Source organism: Entelurus aequoreus, linkage group LG07 (assembly GCF_033978785.1).
Source record: "Entelurus aequoreus isolate RoL-2023_Sb linkage group LG07, RoL_Eaeq_v1.1, whole genome shotgun sequence".
Taxonomy (NCBI): Eukaryota; Metazoa; Chordata; class Actinopteri; order Syngnathiformes; family Syngnathidae; genus Entelurus; species Entelurus aequoreus.
In genome coordinates this window covers 31,296,380-31,315,071 of record NC_084737.1, presented here as the reverse complement: position 1 = coordinate 31,315,071, position 18,692 = coordinate 31,296,380, and the positions used below count along the sequence as shown (strand labels likewise).

The window sequence follows — 18,692 nt, the reverse complement described above, 5'->3', positions numbered from 1 at the left end:
ACATTGAAAACACTTCCTTATAAATGATACGTACTGGATATGCTTTGGTGTACATTTTGCATACATTTCTCTCCACAGTCACATTTATAACCCCTTTTATGAGTCTATCTGCAAGATGTGTGATTGTGGAGCCGTTCTCAGATTCAAATGAAACCACACCCCACCACCATGGTTTTAATGTTATTTATGCTTGATTAGATCCCGGGCTCTGGGTCTTTCTGTGTGGAGTTTGCATGTTCTCCCCGTGACTGTGTGGGTTCACTCCGGGTACCCCGGCTTCATCCCACCTCCAAAGACATGCACCTGGGGATAGGTTGATTGGCAACACTAAATTGGCCCTAGTGTGTGAATGTGAGTGCGAATGTTGTCTGTCTATCTGTGTTGGCCCTGTGATGAGGTGGCGACTTGTCCAGGGTGTACCCCGCCTTCCTCCCAAATGCAGCTGAGATAGGCTCCAGCACGCCCGCGACCCCGTAAGGGACAAAGCAGTAGAAAATTGATGGATGGATAGTTCAACGCAGCCCCCTCCCCCACTCCTAGCCATCTAACAATTGTACTCGCACAAAAAACATGCTAGCTTTTCATTCTAATAACATTTTTATTAACTTCCGGGGCAAATACATCGCAACCTCCTTCATGACCTCCCCTACCCGGTCATGTCTTGTTTTGTGTTGGTTATAGTTTTTGTTATATTTAAGGTCTATGTTAGTTTTGGCGCTCCTTCATTTGTTTACCTTGAGCACTGATTAATTTCACCTGTCTTTGATTAGCGATCAAGATGCATACCTGCTTCTGATCTCTAATCAGAGTTCTTTAATCTGCTCAGTGTCCTTGTGGTTAGAGTGTCGGTAGGTCGTGAGTTCTAACCCCGGCCGAGTCATACCAAAGACTATAAAAATGGGACCCATTACCTCCCTCAGCATCAAGGGTTGGAATTGGGGGTTAAATCACCAGAATGATCCCTGAGCGCGGCCCCCGCTGCTGCTCACTGCTCCCCTCACCTCCCAGGGGGTGGAACAAGGGGATGGGTCAAATGCAGAGGGTAATTTCACCACACCGAGTGTGTGTGACTATCAGTGGTACTTTAACTTTTAACTTTAACTCTATATAGCGGTGTCCCTTAGCAGGTCCATTGTTCGCCGTTGGCGACTGCTGGGCGTTCGTGTTACCATGAATTAATTAACGTGGACCCCGACTTAAATAAGTTGAAAAACTTATTCGGGTGTTACCATTTAGTGGTCAATTGTACGGAATATGTACTGTACTGTGCAATCTACTAAAAAGAGTTTCAATCAATCAATCAATCAAACGCTTTGTTTTGTTATTAGCCGCTAGCGACAGTTACGTTTTACTCAGTAATTTCTACTGTTTAGTTATTTTGTTAGCTTTAGATTAGATTAGAAAAAAGTCTGCGGGCTTTAGAGCGTTTTCTATTCGGGCTCCAATACTATGGAATGCCCTCCCGGTAAAAGTTAGAGATGCTACCTCAGTAGAAGCATTTAAGTCTCATCTTAAAACTCATTTGTATACTCTAGCCTTTAAATAGACTCCCTTTTTAGACCAGTTGATCTGCCGTTTCTTTTCTTTTCTTTTCTACTCTGCTCCAAACCCGGGGTGGACCGCTAGCCTGTTCATCAGATGGGGACATCTCTACGCTGCTGACTTGTCTCCACTCGGGATGGTTCCTGCTGGCCCCACTATGGACTGGACTCTGTTGGACTTTCACAATATTATGTCAGACCCACTCGACATCCATTGCTTTCGGTCCCCCCTAGAGGGGGGGGGGGGGGGGGGTTACCCACATATGCGGTCCTCTCCAAGGTTTCTCATAGTCATTCACATTGACGTCCCACTGGGGTGAGTTTTCCTTGCCCGTATGTGGGCTCTGTACCGAGGATGTTGTTGTGGCTTGTACAGCCCTTTGAGACACTTGTGATTTAGGGCTATATAAATAAACATTGATTGATTGATTGATTGATTGATTTCAATGTATTTATTTCAATGTATTTATTTATTTATTGTAGCTTTATGCTACAACCTTTGTTCTTTTTTCTTTCTGTTCGCTGCATGCGACTGTTTACGTTATTTGCTAGCCTTGTGCTATTGTACTTTTTTCTTCTATCATTCTGTTATGCTGTGCTAAGCTTTGCCATGGGTTTCCCGTGCGCTTTTGAGGAGCATGACCTTTTTTGTGTTTTGCCTTAATATTGGAATAAAAAGACTCGTATCTGCACGCTGCTTCTGCCGCTTCCTGTGAACACGTCCACCAATGCGATCTGAAAGCAACGACCTCTACTGCAAAAAAAGACAGGTGAGAGCAAGAAAAAATGGCAGTCAGGAGCAAGAACTGAGTCACGGAAGATCAAAAATAGGCTCAAACATTGTAATGTGGCAACATTTTGACCGAGTTAAAAACATAAAGGAACATTTACATTTTATTAGGTGACGCGTCGATAATAACATTGGGCCCCATTCAGCAATACGTTCCTAACTTTTCTTCTTATCTTTCTTCCTAAGTGATTTCCTAAGAGGAGTCCATTCAAATTCATGACGCGTTCTTAAACACCCAAATTGTTCCCACCTGCTGTTCTTAAGTTGCTGAATGCCAAATGGTTAGCGAGTGCGTGTCTATCATAATTTGCATAAAAATACACCCTTATTTCCCCAATATGCATATGTGATCACCCTTCATTCCATAATTTGCATAGGCAAACACCCTTAATTCCCCATATAAGAGCACAATTCCGGCGGAAAAGCCGAACATCAGACACATGGAGAAAACAAACAGATTACAGAAGAGAAATTTGTAATATCTCACGGGAGAAATACATAATGTCAAAACTAGAGATGTCCAATAATATTGGCCTGCCGATATTATCGGCCGATAAATGCTTTAAAATTTAATATCGGAAATTATCGGTATAGTTTTTTTGTATTATCGGTATCGTTTTTATTGTTTGTTTTTTTTTGGTTTTTTTATTAAATCAACATAAAAAACACAAGATAGACTTACAATTAGTGCACCAACCCAAAAAACCTCCCTCCCCCATTTACACTCATTCACACTCATTCACACAAAAGGGTTGTTTCTTTCTGTTATTAATATTCTGGTTCCTACATTATATATCAATATATATCAATACAGTCTGCAAGGGATACAGTCCGTAAGCACACATGATTGTGCGTGCTGCTGGTCCACTACTTGTACTAACATTTAACAGTTAATTTTACTCATTTTCATTTATTACTAGTTTATGTAACTGTTTTTATATTGTTTTACTTTCTTTTTTATTCAAGAAAAGGTTTTTAATTTATTTATCTTAATTTTTTTTTTTTTTTTTTTTTTTTTTTTTAAAGGACCTTATCTTTACCATACCTGGTTGTCCAAATTAAGCCTAATAATGTGTTGATTCCACGACTGTATATATCGGTATCGGTTGATATCGGTATCGGTTATTAAGAGTTGGACAATATCGGAATATCGGATATCGGCAAAAAAGCCATTATCGGACATCCCTAGTCAAAACGTAAGTTTAAGAAAGAAAAATAAATATTCGTCACTTCGTACATGGTCGTGAAATATGCGCTCCCTCCCCAGGGCACGATCTGCGGCTTCTTGCCATCTTGCAGTGTGTGTGTGTGTGTGTGAGTGTGTGTGTGTGTGTGCGTGCGTGCGTACATTTCAAGATACCGTGTGCGTCCAGGCGCGCACACGGTATCTTGAAATGTCTATATATTGCTCATTTTGCTATATGTCTGTCTTATCTATCTCTGTCTTATCTATCTCTATCTATCTATCTATCTATCTATCTATCTATCTATCTATCTATCTATCTATCTATCTATCTATCTATCTATCTATCTATCTATCTATCTATCTATCTATCTATCTATCTATCTATCTATCTATCTATCTATCTATGATATTAATGTAACATTAGACAATAGATGTAAGGGAACTTGTCACACTTAAGAACAAATAGGCCACCCTAAGAGTGCTCTGGAGCACTCGTTGATTTTGTTCTTACCTACGAACAAATCCCAGCTAAGAAAACATTAGTGAATTCAAAAATCTCCTTAAAAACTTCATAAGTGGGTCTAAGAACAACATTTGTTCTTAAGAACTGTTGCTGAATGGGGCCCATTGATTCTGTTTTGTTAACACCAAATCCATTTTGTGTATTCAGGCAGTAAAGCGGTTTATGAAGCTGGAGTGCAAATGTCATGGCGTGAGCGGGTCATGCACGCTGCGGACATGCTGGATGGCCATGTCGGACTTCAGAAAGACCGGCGACTACCTGAGGAGGAAATACAACGGGGCCATCGAGGTCACAATGAACCAAGACGGCACAGGCTTCACCGTGGCCAACAAAGCCTTCCGGAAAGCCACAAAGAACGACCTTGTCTATTTTGAGAACTCTCCAGATTATTGTCTGCAGGACAAGTCAGCAGGTGAGCCCTGTTTGTGTATGTTTTTGTGTTTGTGTGTATGTGTGTGTGTGTGTGTGGATGTCAATCATGGCGGTCAGATAACACAGTTGGCCCCCAGTGTGACGTGGAAGCTAATATCCTTCTAGCCTGGGGGACATGGTCAGTCTGTGACAACCTGACCTTTGTCAGTCATTTCCAACACAAACACACACCCTTGGGTTGGAGTATGTGTCGCTCAGCCATCACCTAGAGAACCCAATCAGTTATGGTTGCCTCTGATTGGCCAATTGATGGATGAAATGCTCTTACGCTTTTCGAAGGAACGACGCCCCTGTCCATTTTTGGTCTGGCATCTATCTCCATCCCACTGCCCATAGGCGCCGATCTACATTTCTGCCAGTGGGTGCTCGGTGTGTGTGTGTGTGTGTGTGTGTGTGTGTGTGTGTGTGTGTATTAGTGTTGTTCGATACCAATATTTTAGTACCGGTACTAAAAGTATTTCGGTACTTTTCGGTACTTTTCTAAATCAAGGGGACCCAAAAAAATTTAATTATTGGCTTTATTTAAAAAAAATCTTACAAAACATTAAATATATGTTTATTATTGCAATTTTGTCCTTAAATAAAATAGTGAACATACCAGACAACTTGTCTTTTATTAGTAAGTAAACAAACAAAGGCTCCTAATTTAGCTGCTGACGTATGCAGTAACATATTGTGTCATTTATCATTCTATTATTTTGTCAACATTATTAAGTACAAGTGGTAGAATATGAATTATTAATCTACTTGTTCATTTACTGTTAATATCTGCTTATTTTCTGTTTCAACATGTTCTATCTACACTTCTGTTAAAATGTAATAATCACTTATTCTTTTGTTGTTTGATACTTTACATTAGTTTTGGATGATAACACAAATTTGGGTATCAATCCGATACCAAGTAGTTACAGGATCATACATTGGTCATATTCAAAGTCCTCATGTGTCCAGGGACATATTTCCTGAGTTTATAAACATAATATAAATTAAATTTAAAAAAAAACGAAAGGAGATTTTGTGATGCTAAAAAATATCGATGTAGTCATAATAGTATGGAGTAGATACGCTATTGTACGTGGTATCATTACAGTGGATGTTAGGTGTAGTTCCACCAATGGCGTTTGCTTATTTTGTAGCGTCCCGGAAGAGTTGGTGCTGCAGGGAATTCTGGGAATTTGTTCTGCAGTGTATATGTTGTGTTGCGGTGCAAATATCCTAACGAAATGTGTTTGTCGTTGTTGTTTAGTGTGGTTTTACTATATGGCACATGTTTATGACAGTGTTGGCATTGTTCATACTGCCACCCTTAGTGTGATATGTATGACTGTTGACTAAGTATGGACTTCATTCGCTTGTGTGCATTGTGTTCAAAGTCAAGATAATTGTGACATTAGTTTATTATTGGGCACAATGAAATTTTGGTTAGGCTTTTAAGCTAAATATAGACTATTTGATTTGTGACTTATTTATTGTGTAAACCGGACCAAGCCCGCCACAAAATTAACTACAACAAGGTTGATTATTAATTGATTGAAAGTTGCCATCAATCCCCGTGGGTGCTTCGGGACTCGAGCACCCACGGGATCGGCGCCTATGCCCCCCCACCCCCACCCCCTTCTCATCTTCCCAGTGGAATTCATCGCCTCGGGACACAGCAGCTAATTAACAAAAAAACGAAGAAAAAAAACACTTCTTTTTGTTGGTCACAGTCTCTCTCGCTCTCGGTCTGTCTGAACTAAGCGTAGCTGGAGGGCAGAGTGGGCCTCCGAGTGTGAGAGCCTGTCTGTCTGTCACGCTCCACTGTCCATTTAACTGTCACACACACAGTGTGTGTTCAAAGGGAGCAGTGGCTTGGGAAAGGCAGTGTAACTATAGGCTACTCTACCAACACCACATAGTTGTGTTCGAGTCCCTGTTGTTCTACGGGCAGCTTGTTGTGATAGGTAGCAGTTCAAAGGCGGAGCTTCTCCGTCAAATAGCGGCAGTAATCTCTACGAGAAATGACAATCGCACACCTCGCACACACGTACAATATGCCTGTCAATTAGGTAATAGACTGGTCTAGACAAGTTATATGCATGCTATTTTAGCGCATATATTTAGCAAGACATTACATCAAGAAGGTTACTTGATTTGTCAGGACGAGGATGCAGTTTGCGTTGAAATCCTTAAAAACACACCATCTACAAGCCAAACATTTTTTTTGTAAGGGTGCCTCTATAAATTTGAGTCAGTTTGTTCAATTAATCGAGTAAATCGGATAAAACACACTTCTTATCCTCAATGCTAATTTTGAGAAAAATATTTGAAATAAACATTATTTTCAGCTTGCCATAACCTTTTTTTTCCCCTAATAAATGCATCATAAATCATCAACATTGAAATTGCACTTTCACATGGTGGCATTAATAAAAATGATGGCTGTGAAAGGATAATTTTTTCAAACCTGTGATTAATCATTAACCACAGGTCATTATTTGCTTGCATAAATAATATTTGCTGAAGAAAATACCCCTATATTTAGGTACAAATGCAATTTAGTAGTCAGAATGTCATACAGGAACGTTTTAAATGTTTTACTTAACTGCAAATCATTGATTTGCTCAAAACTTGGTGGCAGTAAGTATGGTAAAAATTAGGTGCACATTTTGAAAGTTTTTGCAGTTTGCAATAATCTTGCAAACAAGGTACAGTCACTAATCGATAATGTAATAAACAAACAACTTAACATGGTGCACCATTTACTCTTCTTTAGTTTAAACAGTTGTTGAGACAAACACGTTTACCTCTTTCAGATGACAATGCTGACCTCTTTTTTTGGGGTTCAATGCGACCCCAGCTTGTTTTTATTACTTACAGATGTCCAACCTTCTCCAGGAAGCAAAAAAAAAATCACATTTAGTCTGTAGTTGCAAGTTGATGCTCTTGTTTGTGTAGTACAATTGGTTTATCAATCAATCAATCAATCAATCAATGTTTACTTATATAGCCCTAAATCACGAGTGTCTCAAAGGGCTGCACAAGCCACAAGGGTTAAATCACCAAAAATGATTCCCGGGCGCGGCTACGCTGCTGCCCACTGCTCCCCTCACCTCCCAGGGGGTGAGCAAGAGGATGGGACAAATGCAGAGGACAAATTTCCCCACACCTAGTGTGTGTGTGACAATCATTGGTACTTTAACTTTAACTTTAACAACATCCTCGGCTCAGATCCCACATCAGGGCAAGAAAAAACTCAACCCAATGGGATGACAATGAGAGACCTTGGAGGGGACTGCAGATGTGGGGACCCCTCGTACCCCCTGGGTGACCTGTGCAATAGACGTCGAGTGGATCTAACATAATATTGTGAGAGTCCAGTCCATAGTGGATCTAACATAATAGTGTGAGAGTCCAGTCCATATTGGGGCCAGCAGGAGATCATCTTGAGTGGAGACAGGTCAGCAGCGCAGAGACGTCCCCAACTGATGCACAGATGAGTGGTCCACCCTGGGTCCCGACTTTAGACAGCTAGTGACTCATATATGGTCACCGAATCTGTGCCCCCCTCTCCACGAAGGAGAGGGGGGCAGAGCAGAAAAGAAACGGCAGATTAACTGGTCTAAAAGGGAGGTCTATTTAAAGGCTAGAGCAGGGGTCACCAACGCGGTGCCCGCGGGCACCAGGTCGCCCGTAAGGACCAGACGAGTTGCCCGCGGGCCTGTTCTAAAAAATAAAAATTTAAAAAAAAAAATTAAAAAAAATTTAATCTACATAGAAAAAACACAAGATACACTTTCAATCAGTGCATCAACCCAAACAACCTCCCCCATGCACACTCATCCACACCCACTCACACAAAAGGGGTTATTTCTTTCTGCTACCAATATTCTGGTTCCCACAACACAGACAACACATCTGCAAGGGACACAGTCCCTGAAGCACACATGATTGTATAGACTGCTGGTCCACTAATATTTTCATTAATTACTATTTTTAATGTAATTATTTTTATATTGTTTTACTTTCTTTTTTATCCAAGAAAATGTTATTTATTTATTTATCTTATTTTATTTTATTTTTAAAAAAAGGGCCTTATCTTCAACAGACCAGGTTGTCAATGAAATTAGATTTGTTTAAAGGGTTTTTTAAACCAGGCCCAGTCCAGATAATGTCCAAGTCGGACTCAGCAACACACACCTTCATTCATGTACACAGAAAAAAATTAGGGAACACAACAGATTGCATATAATTTATAAACAAAATTACATTTTCAAAATAAGCATTTATGTACAGTCCAGATTATGTCCAGGTCACTCAAATTAGGGAACACAACAACAGATATCATATAATCTATAAACATAATTATACTTTCAAAATAAGCCTTTGAGGACTTCTCATCTTTTTTTTAATGTGTTTTGGCATCATTATCGTTTTCAACCATGTAACTTTCTAAAGTTAGAAAATACTGAATAAATGTTTTAAAGAAAGTAATACTAAGTGACTATCTGTTTTTGGCCTTAAAAATAAAAATTTTACCGAGTACTATAATTAAATTGACTAAATCATGATTGTCAATGAACTCTCCTAAAATAACAGAAACCACATTAAGCTTCATTAACAAACCAATCCTTAAACACATTTTTTCAACTTCCACCCAAAACAAAGACACAATATGACAATATCAAAACAAATGCAGGGTGGATTCAGGCTCCTGACAACAAAATCGGCAATCATCTGACTCTGTCATATTCCATAATATTAACATTTTCCCTGTGGGTAAGAAGTTATAAATAATTTTAATTTGAAAATAACGATTTTGCACATCGATAGTGGTTTTATAGATTAGTTTGAATATGGCATCCCATGGCAACGGGCAGTCAAAAAAGTCCTCCCATTTTCCATTTGTGTTGTATGAGGCAGCCTTCAAAGATTTCTTTATTAAATAAAAATTATATATTTTTCTATTTATTTTAGTTCCTTTTTGCCAACTACAATTTCTTATTAGAGGTTTACAAACTAATAATTTAGTAGTTCCATAATTAATTATTTGTTTCCATCTTTTCCCAATTACTCCAGTTAGTTGATAAAATGAAAAGCTTGAGCAAGCATCACCATACATAGCTCTAAATTCATCATACTTCATACTTTTACCATTCTCATTGATAATATCATTGACAAAAATGATTCCTCTTTCAAACATATTTTTCCAAAAGAAAGGCTTTCCATCTATTACAATATTAGAGTTCATCCATATTAACTGCTGCAAAATATCGTCTGTTTTTTCTGGCACATAAAAATTGAAAACACCACTATGAGTGGATTGTTTCCTTTATGATGTTTCCCCGCAGACTCTCTGGGAGGGGATCACTTGTAAAAAAGGATACAATTTCTTTTGATACAGTACATGTTTTTTGTCCAACAGGACATTTGTGTACCACTCAATGTTTAAATACATCTTTGGAACAATTGATGCTTTTAAAGACAGAAACATAGCTTCAAGGTTGAGAAGTTTCAGGCCCCCATATTCATACTCTTTGTACAAAACCTTTCTTTTAATCTTTTCTGGTTTGCCGTTCCAGACAAAATCGAAGACCCTCCGCTCATAAATCTTAAAAAAGTTTTGTGATGGAGCTGGTAATGACAAAAACAAATAAATAAATTGAGGAATAATTAACGAGTTGGCAATAGACATTTTACCATACAAGGTTAGGGATTTCCCTTTCCATAATTGCATAATTTTGTCCAGCTTTCTTAGTCGATTATCATAATTTACTGAGCCTAGATCTTCCAGATTTTCTGGGACAACAACACTAAGTATGTTAACTGGTCCATCTGTCCACAAAACAGGCACTTTGCATTCCATTCGAAAGGACGTTCCCTTTAGATTTCCGATCCTTAACATTTTACATTTATCATAATTAAGCTTAAAGCCAGATTGCTGTGAAAATATGTCCAAAAGATTAAGAAGGTTCCGCAAACAATGAGGAAAAATCTTATCTTTGTGAATCAGCCTTTTCTGACATGAACTTCATCAAGAAAAAACACAGAACACGCCTCACTGATGCACATCTGCAAGACTCACTCAGAGTTGCAGTGTCAAGTTACACACCAGAGTACAACACACTAGTTAACAGCATGCAATGCCAGGCTTCCCACTAACTGACAAAGAAACAGATAACAGATTTGGTGTCCAGTTCAAAGTGTGACATGATTTAAAAATTTGAGAGTTTACTTTTGTATTTTACATAAGTTATTATTTGTACAAACATGGTGCAAAGTAATTCATGATTTGTTAAAAAATGTTAGTGGCTAGCTAGTTAAAATGGGATATTGTGATTTCACAAGACTGTCTTAGAAGTGATCATTTGAAAATGTTCAATTTGAAAAATGTGCACTTAGAGAAAATATAAAAATAAAGTGTTGCATATTGATATTTATCTGTTTCTATATATATTTATTGTGAGAAATCATTAAGATGATCAGTGTTTCCACAAAGATAAATATCATTAATTATTAATAATAACAGAGTTAAAGGTAAATTGAGCAAATTGGCTACTTCTGGCAATTTATTTAAGTGTGTATCTAACTGGTAGCCCTTCGCACTAATCAGTACCCAAGAAGTAGCCCTTGGTTTCAAAAAGGTTGGTGACCCCTGGGCTAGAGTATACAAATGAGTTTTAAGATGGGACTTAAATGCTTCTACCGTTTATCCTTGTTGTAATTGTGCCTCTCCAAAGTATTGTTCGACAAATCAGCTGTGGTGATATGAACGACAGCTTCTTGCAGGACTTGGTCTACACAGATGTTAGATGTTCTGCATGGGGTGGCTATCAGTTTAACAAAGGCATATGTTTATCTTAACTGTGCTACTTTTGTTCACAACATTGAATCAGTAAATTTTGCCAGCGTATCATTCTTCTCTGCTTGTTGTTGATGTAGCTAGCATTCATTCATTCATGCATCAGCGCGAGTAGAACAGCAGCACCAGCTGACCAGCAGCACCCGTCGCTGCTTGCTGAGGACGTTGACTGCTGCTTGCTTTCACCTCAGTCGCCAAAACACAAAAAAAGTCTCCAACATCCCTGGGAAAAGTCACTAGATATGTCGCTAGTAGCTTTTATCAAAAAGGTCACCAAGAGGATTGACAACACTGTCGGCGCCATCCTCGAGTACGTGTTTCACTTTAAGATGGTATTTTAAACTTAATGTGCCTCGATAAGAACGTTTGTTGATGCAATACCAACAAGTTACCTTAGTTTTATCCGAAGTTCTGTTTTTTAAGTGAAACGGCCCGCCCCTCGTCGCAATCACAGACCGTGTAACAAATGCACGCGTTTTCCAAGTTAAGCCTGATTGATCTTCATTCACATTTGATAATGCAATAATTTATTTCTAATAATCACATGCGTTAACACGTTAACGTTGACAGCTCTAATAAAAATATATATTTTTCTAACTTTGCGCTGTTCGCTGCCACACACCATCACTACTGCAGCGACCACACAGAAACTAAGGTCCGCATACTGTATTTATAGTTCATGGCACTACCTGCGTTACAGATTTTATACGTTTTTATTAGTTACACTCATCGAATGATTAATCAAAGCAACAGAATATAAATCAATGCTTTTTTCTAATCAAATAATCGATTCAACCGATTAATCATTGCTGCCCTAGTAGTAGGTTGGTTATTTTTTTGAAAATGTTATGAACAAAAACATAAGAAAATAAATAATAGTAGAAAGAAAAAGAATCATAATAACAATAGAGTAAATAACAGATATAGAAACAAACACTTCACAATGAAAACACATAAAAAGATGAAACAATATGAAATGGTTAGGTTTTTCAATGTATTATTAATCATCTTTATCTTACGTTTAAGTATTTTTTTCTTTGGCACAAACATACATACGTATACACATGCATGCAATATATATACAATATATATACAAACATATGCAAGTACTAAGTGACGGTAAAGCCAACAAATAATACGTACATAAATACACAAATAATAAACCCTCATTCTTGTATATATTGAAAATCAAGTCATTGTATCTATTTTTAAACTAAACTATATGGTTGGACATTCTTTTAAACCCGCATTTAAACCTGTTTGACAGTTGAACTCCATATTTAGAAACACAACATCTTGTTGGTGTTGTGCGTATATTCCGTATAGCCATAATTCTTTTTAATATACAGTTAAACTCAAATTATTCATAACATGACCAAATTTTATGATTTGTGTATTATCTTATGGCTTAAAATGACATAGAAAGTGGCGAAAAACTTTCAGAATGTATTTTACACCTAATACTTTTAATATTAGAAAGTATTAATATCTCTGATTGTATTAGAGTTTTTTTTGATAAAACTAAATGTTTGCACTATTCTAATGTATCCTGTCAACTGCTAATTGTAGAAACATTTTATGAACTATACATTTGAATGAATTTTGACAAAAAAATTATATATTTGAATGAATTATGCCAAAAAAAATTTTTTCCACCAAGGTGGAAAAATGTCTTTGGCTCACTAACACTAAAATACAAACTTTATCATTTATAAAAAATAGTGTTCTCAAATGATTATTTTCTTTAATCAAATTAACTATACTTTTTAAATCGGATTAATCATGATTAGGTTATTACTCGTTTGCATAATTTAATTCAAATTAGAAAAGACACATGTGATGGAAAGTCATTCAGAACATTTTTTTTTAAATGTTTTACTTAATGCAGGTCATTTATTGGTTTAACATTTGGTAACAGTTTAATCTGAAATCCATTCTAGGTTTATTTTAAAGTCAAGTTTTCTCCTCACTCATCTTTGCACTGATTATTGATTGCATTGACCTGACCGTATAAAAACCCACACTACCTTGTATGGTCAAAATAAACTGTTGATTGATTATTGATTGTGATCAACCAAATAAGGTAACTAATTACATTTCACAGCCCTAAAACATAAACATAATATACATTATATACAGTGCATCCGGAAAGTATTCTCAGCGCTTCACTTTTTCCAAATTGTGTTATGCAACAGCCTTATTCCAAAATTGAATACATTAATTTTGTCCTCAAAATTCTACAGACAATACCCCATAATGACAATGTGACTTTTTTTTTAATTTAGCTAATTTATTAAAAAGTAAAACAAATTACATGTACACAACTATTCACAGCCTTTGCTCAATACTCTGTTGATGCACCTTTGGCAGCAACTACAGCCTCAAGCTTGGCACACCTATCTTTAGGTAGTTTCGCCCATTCCTCTTCGCAGCATTTCTCAAGCGTTGGTTTTCATGCATGATGTTTCTCTACATTGCGGCATTTTTGGGAATTTTTGGGTTTTCTGTGTAGAATTTTGAGGACAAAAATGTATTTATTCAATTTTGGAATGAGGCTGTAACATATTGAAATGTGCAAAAAGTGAAGCACTGTGAATACTTTCTGGATGCACTGTATCAGTTTTATGACACTTTATTTTGTCATTAAATCCACCTTAACTCAAAAAAAAATTTGGCAATCAATCAGTTTTCATTTGGAACGTTAAAATTTCACAGGCACACATTTATGCTCAAGTGATCAACCTTCCAAAAGTAGTGGAAATAAGCAGAGCGTGTCGGGTCCCACCCCTGTGCCATAAGGAAACAAAAAGAGAGAAGAATCATAATATCATACATTGGAAAAGTGTGCAGGTAGACACACAGACTTATTCGCAATATTTTCACTTTTTTTTAATATACGAATATACAGTAGGGAAGGGGTTCATATGGCTGGATGTCCCATGGGAGAAAGAGGGGGGTTAATAATTTTCAATGCAGTCTGCTGAAAATGATGAAAGGTGCCACTATATAGCAACTGACAATGTGGTCAACATTGGAATTGCCACAAAACACATTTTAAGATTCCAACCCTCTACTGCTATCTGGCGGTTTATGTAGATAGTGCAACCCACCAATTTGTCATGTTTCGAATGGGCCCATATGAATCCCCTTCTCACTGTACTAGTACTTTCTACTTCACCTATCAAAGCAGACGTTTGCACTACACGTATTTGTCTACATAAATGAAAAAAGGTGATTTCATTAAGATTGGCTCCTTCATAATAGTCGGAATAGTCGAACAGTCGCCAGGTCATTTTAAGACTTCGTCTGCATCAAAGATTAGTCCCTTAATTTAGCCGTTGGCCAAGCTATGTGGCTAATAATAATAATAATAATAACAATAATAATAATTAGCTGTAAATATCTGTGTTCACATCTGGCCTAAACACAAATCCCCGATCTGATGCTGAGAACAATGAGAACGGCTAAGATATTGCGATAATCGATTTGAATCGAGAATAGATTCTGTCACTTCAAGAATTGGAATTGAATGGAATCCTGACTTGTCGCAAGATTAGTAGGCATGTCGCTTAGCAGGCTACTACAGTTTTCACGTATCTAGTGATGTGTGTATATATATACAGACACACAAACACACACACACACATACACACACACACACACACACACACACACACACACGCACACACACACACACACACACAATACATTAGATTTGGCTCTAATATAAGCCAAACTTCAAAGAGAGAGAAATACAAACCAAAAAAAACCCCACAGAAACCACAAAATCAGGCTTTTCTCGGTGGCTTAATAGGACGCCCATAGAAGCTAACTGGCACAGATTCCATGGGCACAAACAATGTCGCCTTTGGGGGCCTGCCTTGACGGCAGCAAGCCTGGGCAATCCAGACCGCATATCAAAAGAGAGAACAGAGTCCACAACAGCTGCAGGAGGCCGGTCCCCACGAGGTGGGAGTGTAAGCAACATCAAGTCGCCCGGGTCCAGATGGGCAGGCTTCATCTGATTCACAGTAACCCGCTCGTGCCGACCGCCCGAGTCTATAACAAACTTCTTGAGCCCTGCCTTCACCACCTGAAAGGGGCCGTCGTAAGGAGCAATGAACACCATGACGGAGGAACACAAACTTTGCCGCCAGGAGGTCCTTGGGCATACGGTAATGGGGCAAACAGTGATGCATTGGGACAGGCACTTCCGGCCAGCTAGTAGTTCTATTCAGTGATATTTACCATGAATTGATTAACGTGCACCCCGACTTAAACAAGTTGAAAAACGTATTCGGGTGTTACCATTTAGTGGTCAATTGTACGGAATATGTACTGTACTGTGTAATCTACTAATAAAAGTTTCAATCAATCAATCAAGCTTTATTGTCTCCGAGGAGAAATTTGTCTTGGACATCAAGACCCAGCGTTTACATACATACATACGTACATACATACATACATACATATAGTTCATCCATTTTTAAGACCCTTCTTAAAACCCATTTTTATTCACTGGCTTTTAACCCAGCATGAGACTTTAAACTGTTTTTAACTTGTAACTGCTTTTTATCGAACAAATTGTTCTTAGGGTAATTTTGTATTTGCTTTTTTAATCAGTATTTTATTTCTGTTTTAAATTTTATTTTTTAGTCTGTCCTTTGCCTTTATTTCTTTGTGGTGTACAGCCCTTTGTTCTTCAACTGTGGTTGTTTTTAAAGGGCTTTATAAATAAAGTTGGTATGGTATGGTATGGTATCCAACAATACAGTGACGACAGTAAACAGTGCGCAGGTATATCAGTTAGTTATGAGATCACACATTACACTCCCCTTGTATTGCACTATCCCAATATTGCACTCATTGCATCCGGTTATTACAGTAGTTTGTATGTTGCTGTTTTGTACCATTTACCATTTGGCATCAACACAAATTTCACTATAAAGTTAGTCTATAAGCTCTCTTAGAACAACAAAAAGCAAGTAGGAAAGTTACTGAAAGAAAGCTGGGTGCATCCAAGATGGTATGTTTGTTTAATTGGACATTTTAGTTTATACACTCCATGGAAAAAAGTAACTCTTCTGAATTTCACAGGTTCCTTGGGCACTGCAGGGCGGGTCTGCAACAAGACATCACGCAGCACAGATGGCTGCGAGGTCATGTGCTGTGGGCGAGGCTATGATACCACCAGACTCAAACAAGTCACCAAGTGCGAGTGCAAATTCAAATGGTGCTGCGCCGTGGAGTGCAAAGACTGCCAGGAAGATGTGGACATACACACGTGCAAGGCCTCCAAACGAGCTGAATGGTTGGACAAGACCTGAGGAGTACCAGCCCTCCTGTGATGGAACCCCACCCCTTCCCCCTTTGCAGGCCATCCTGCTAAAAAATGGCATTCTGGGAAAGTGTGTCTGAAAGTGCTGCCATACCCAGCCCCCATCTCGGTTCATCCTTGCATGGCTTATGTGACTGTTTGTGTTAAAAGCGCTCCATTTCAGTACCCATCAGTATAAGTAAATACTCTGTTTAAGAACTGCTGGGACGAGAGGATGAACAGTGAAAAAGTTGAAACTTTGGGCTCGAAGTTCAGTCCTTTTCTGGGTTTAAAAATGGTTTACTGCTTTCATACTGCTTTAAAGATTTTAACTGAGCCTTCAAACCAGTATTTTAACGTCATACAAAAAAATCAATTTACATATACTCACATATGTTCCTTTGTTTTTGCAGAAGGGACAGACAAATGTTGCTTTTAGACTTTGTGCGCTTTGACAAGTGGACGTTGAGGCTGAAAATGTCAAAGAGAAATCCTTGCAGAGGATGAAGGAAAACATGACATGGACATTAGTTGAATAAACGGACAGACACGTCATTGGAACTTTGAATGCAACTGCAAAAAGAAATTGTAAGCTTTTGAAAGGATTTATTTAAACGTGATTATTTGTTGGTTAATTCAATTTTTCTTTGTATGTGATGCACTACTTTGACTGACACGAGGAAATAGTGCTCTCCCAGCAGGCACAAGACATTGATATAACGTTGATTATACATACATTTCCTTTAAAACGGACTTTGAAACACTGTTGCAAAATAGTTGTATTTGTAAATTGAGACAAGGTTGGATCCACGTTGTTGGTTGGGAAATGACCACATTTCAATGGTCAAATCAACGTCACAACCTGACGTTGAATAAACATTGCCAAAAGGTATGTTGTTTCAACGTTATTTTTTGTGTTGTAGAATATTGGTTGGGAAATTACCAACATTCTATGGTCAAATCAACGTCAGAACCCAACATTGATTAAATGTCGTGTTAAAGCATGTTGTTTTAACGTTAGGTTTGAGTTGCTCAACGTCAGGACCTATTTCAACAAGTTCTCAGCGTTGTTTTAATGTCTTGTGCCTGCTGGGTTTGTTATGTCATTGAGGAATCGAAGAAGAGACTCAGATCAATCGGTCACACAAAAACCACCAACCCCAAACAGATTTGACCAATTTGTTCTTGAGCTTGCTTGTATAACATTGTGTACTATATTGACTTATCCAAAAAGATTTTTATATGAAATATATGTTTAGAATGACACTGGCATCTTGTTTCATTTGGACAAACAGTCTAAGAAAGAGACTTGGCAGACCAGGGGCCGTACTTATCAAGCTTCTTAGAATTACTCCTAAGAAGTCTGCTAAGAGTTGACTTAAGAGTAAATAAATTCTTCGCTGAAAGCTGCACTTAAAAGTTAGTTATCAAGCGTCTTACTCACACTTTCAGCAAAGTGTAGGACTGAATCTTAAGTGTCACACTCAGAGCTGAATTACGACATTACTATGTGCCGTAAACGGAATTTTAGGTGACGTCATTTCTGTGTCCATAGAAATGACCAATCACGGAAGGGAATCCGTTGTCTAAGAATAAAGAAATATCTTGGAAATATTTAAGTGGACAATGGGAGTGTATATTTTGACAATAAACTACAAAATAATACAAAACAAACTAGTCCCCGCCGGCACTCACGCTACCGCTCCCTCTCTTCTATCGCCCACACACTCACTGACGTCACTCACCTCACGGCCACACACATACGCTACTGTCATAACATTTTCTTTCCAATTCATTAATTAGGCAACTAATTTGAAACTGGTGTGGGTGGCTCTATATATACTAGCCCACTGCAGACACATGCAGAAATCAACAAGGAATCGAAAAGTATTAAATCTGTGACAAAAATAATATCCGCTCTGTCTTAACGATACCGTTTGATCAGCTGCTCGTCATAAAAAACAAAACAAAACATTGTTCCGTTCCCTGAACGTTCGCGCACGTCTCTCTCGCCTCAGTGCCATCCCCTGCTGGCAACTCCTAACCACTTAAGACACCTCTG

At 38.1% G+C, this 18,692-nt stretch overlaps 1 protein-coding gene across 1 annotated transcript in view; it reads left to right on the top strand.

The window, feature by feature from the left end:
- LOC133653669 (protein Wnt-2b-A) overlaps positions 1-17,852 on the top strand; it is a 63,774-nt gene extending 45,922 nt beyond the window's left edge. Inside the window, exons 4-5 of the mRNA XM_062053206.1 lie at positions 4,188-4,452; positions 16,411-17,852. Of these exons, the coding sequence (XP_061909190.1) occupies positions 4,188-4,452; positions 16,411-16,640 (495 nt within the window). The 3' untranslated portion in view covers positions 16,641-17,852. The remainder of the gene's footprint in view (positions 1-4,187; positions 4,453-16,410) is intronic.
- Positions 17,853-18,692: the final 840 nt, after the last annotated feature.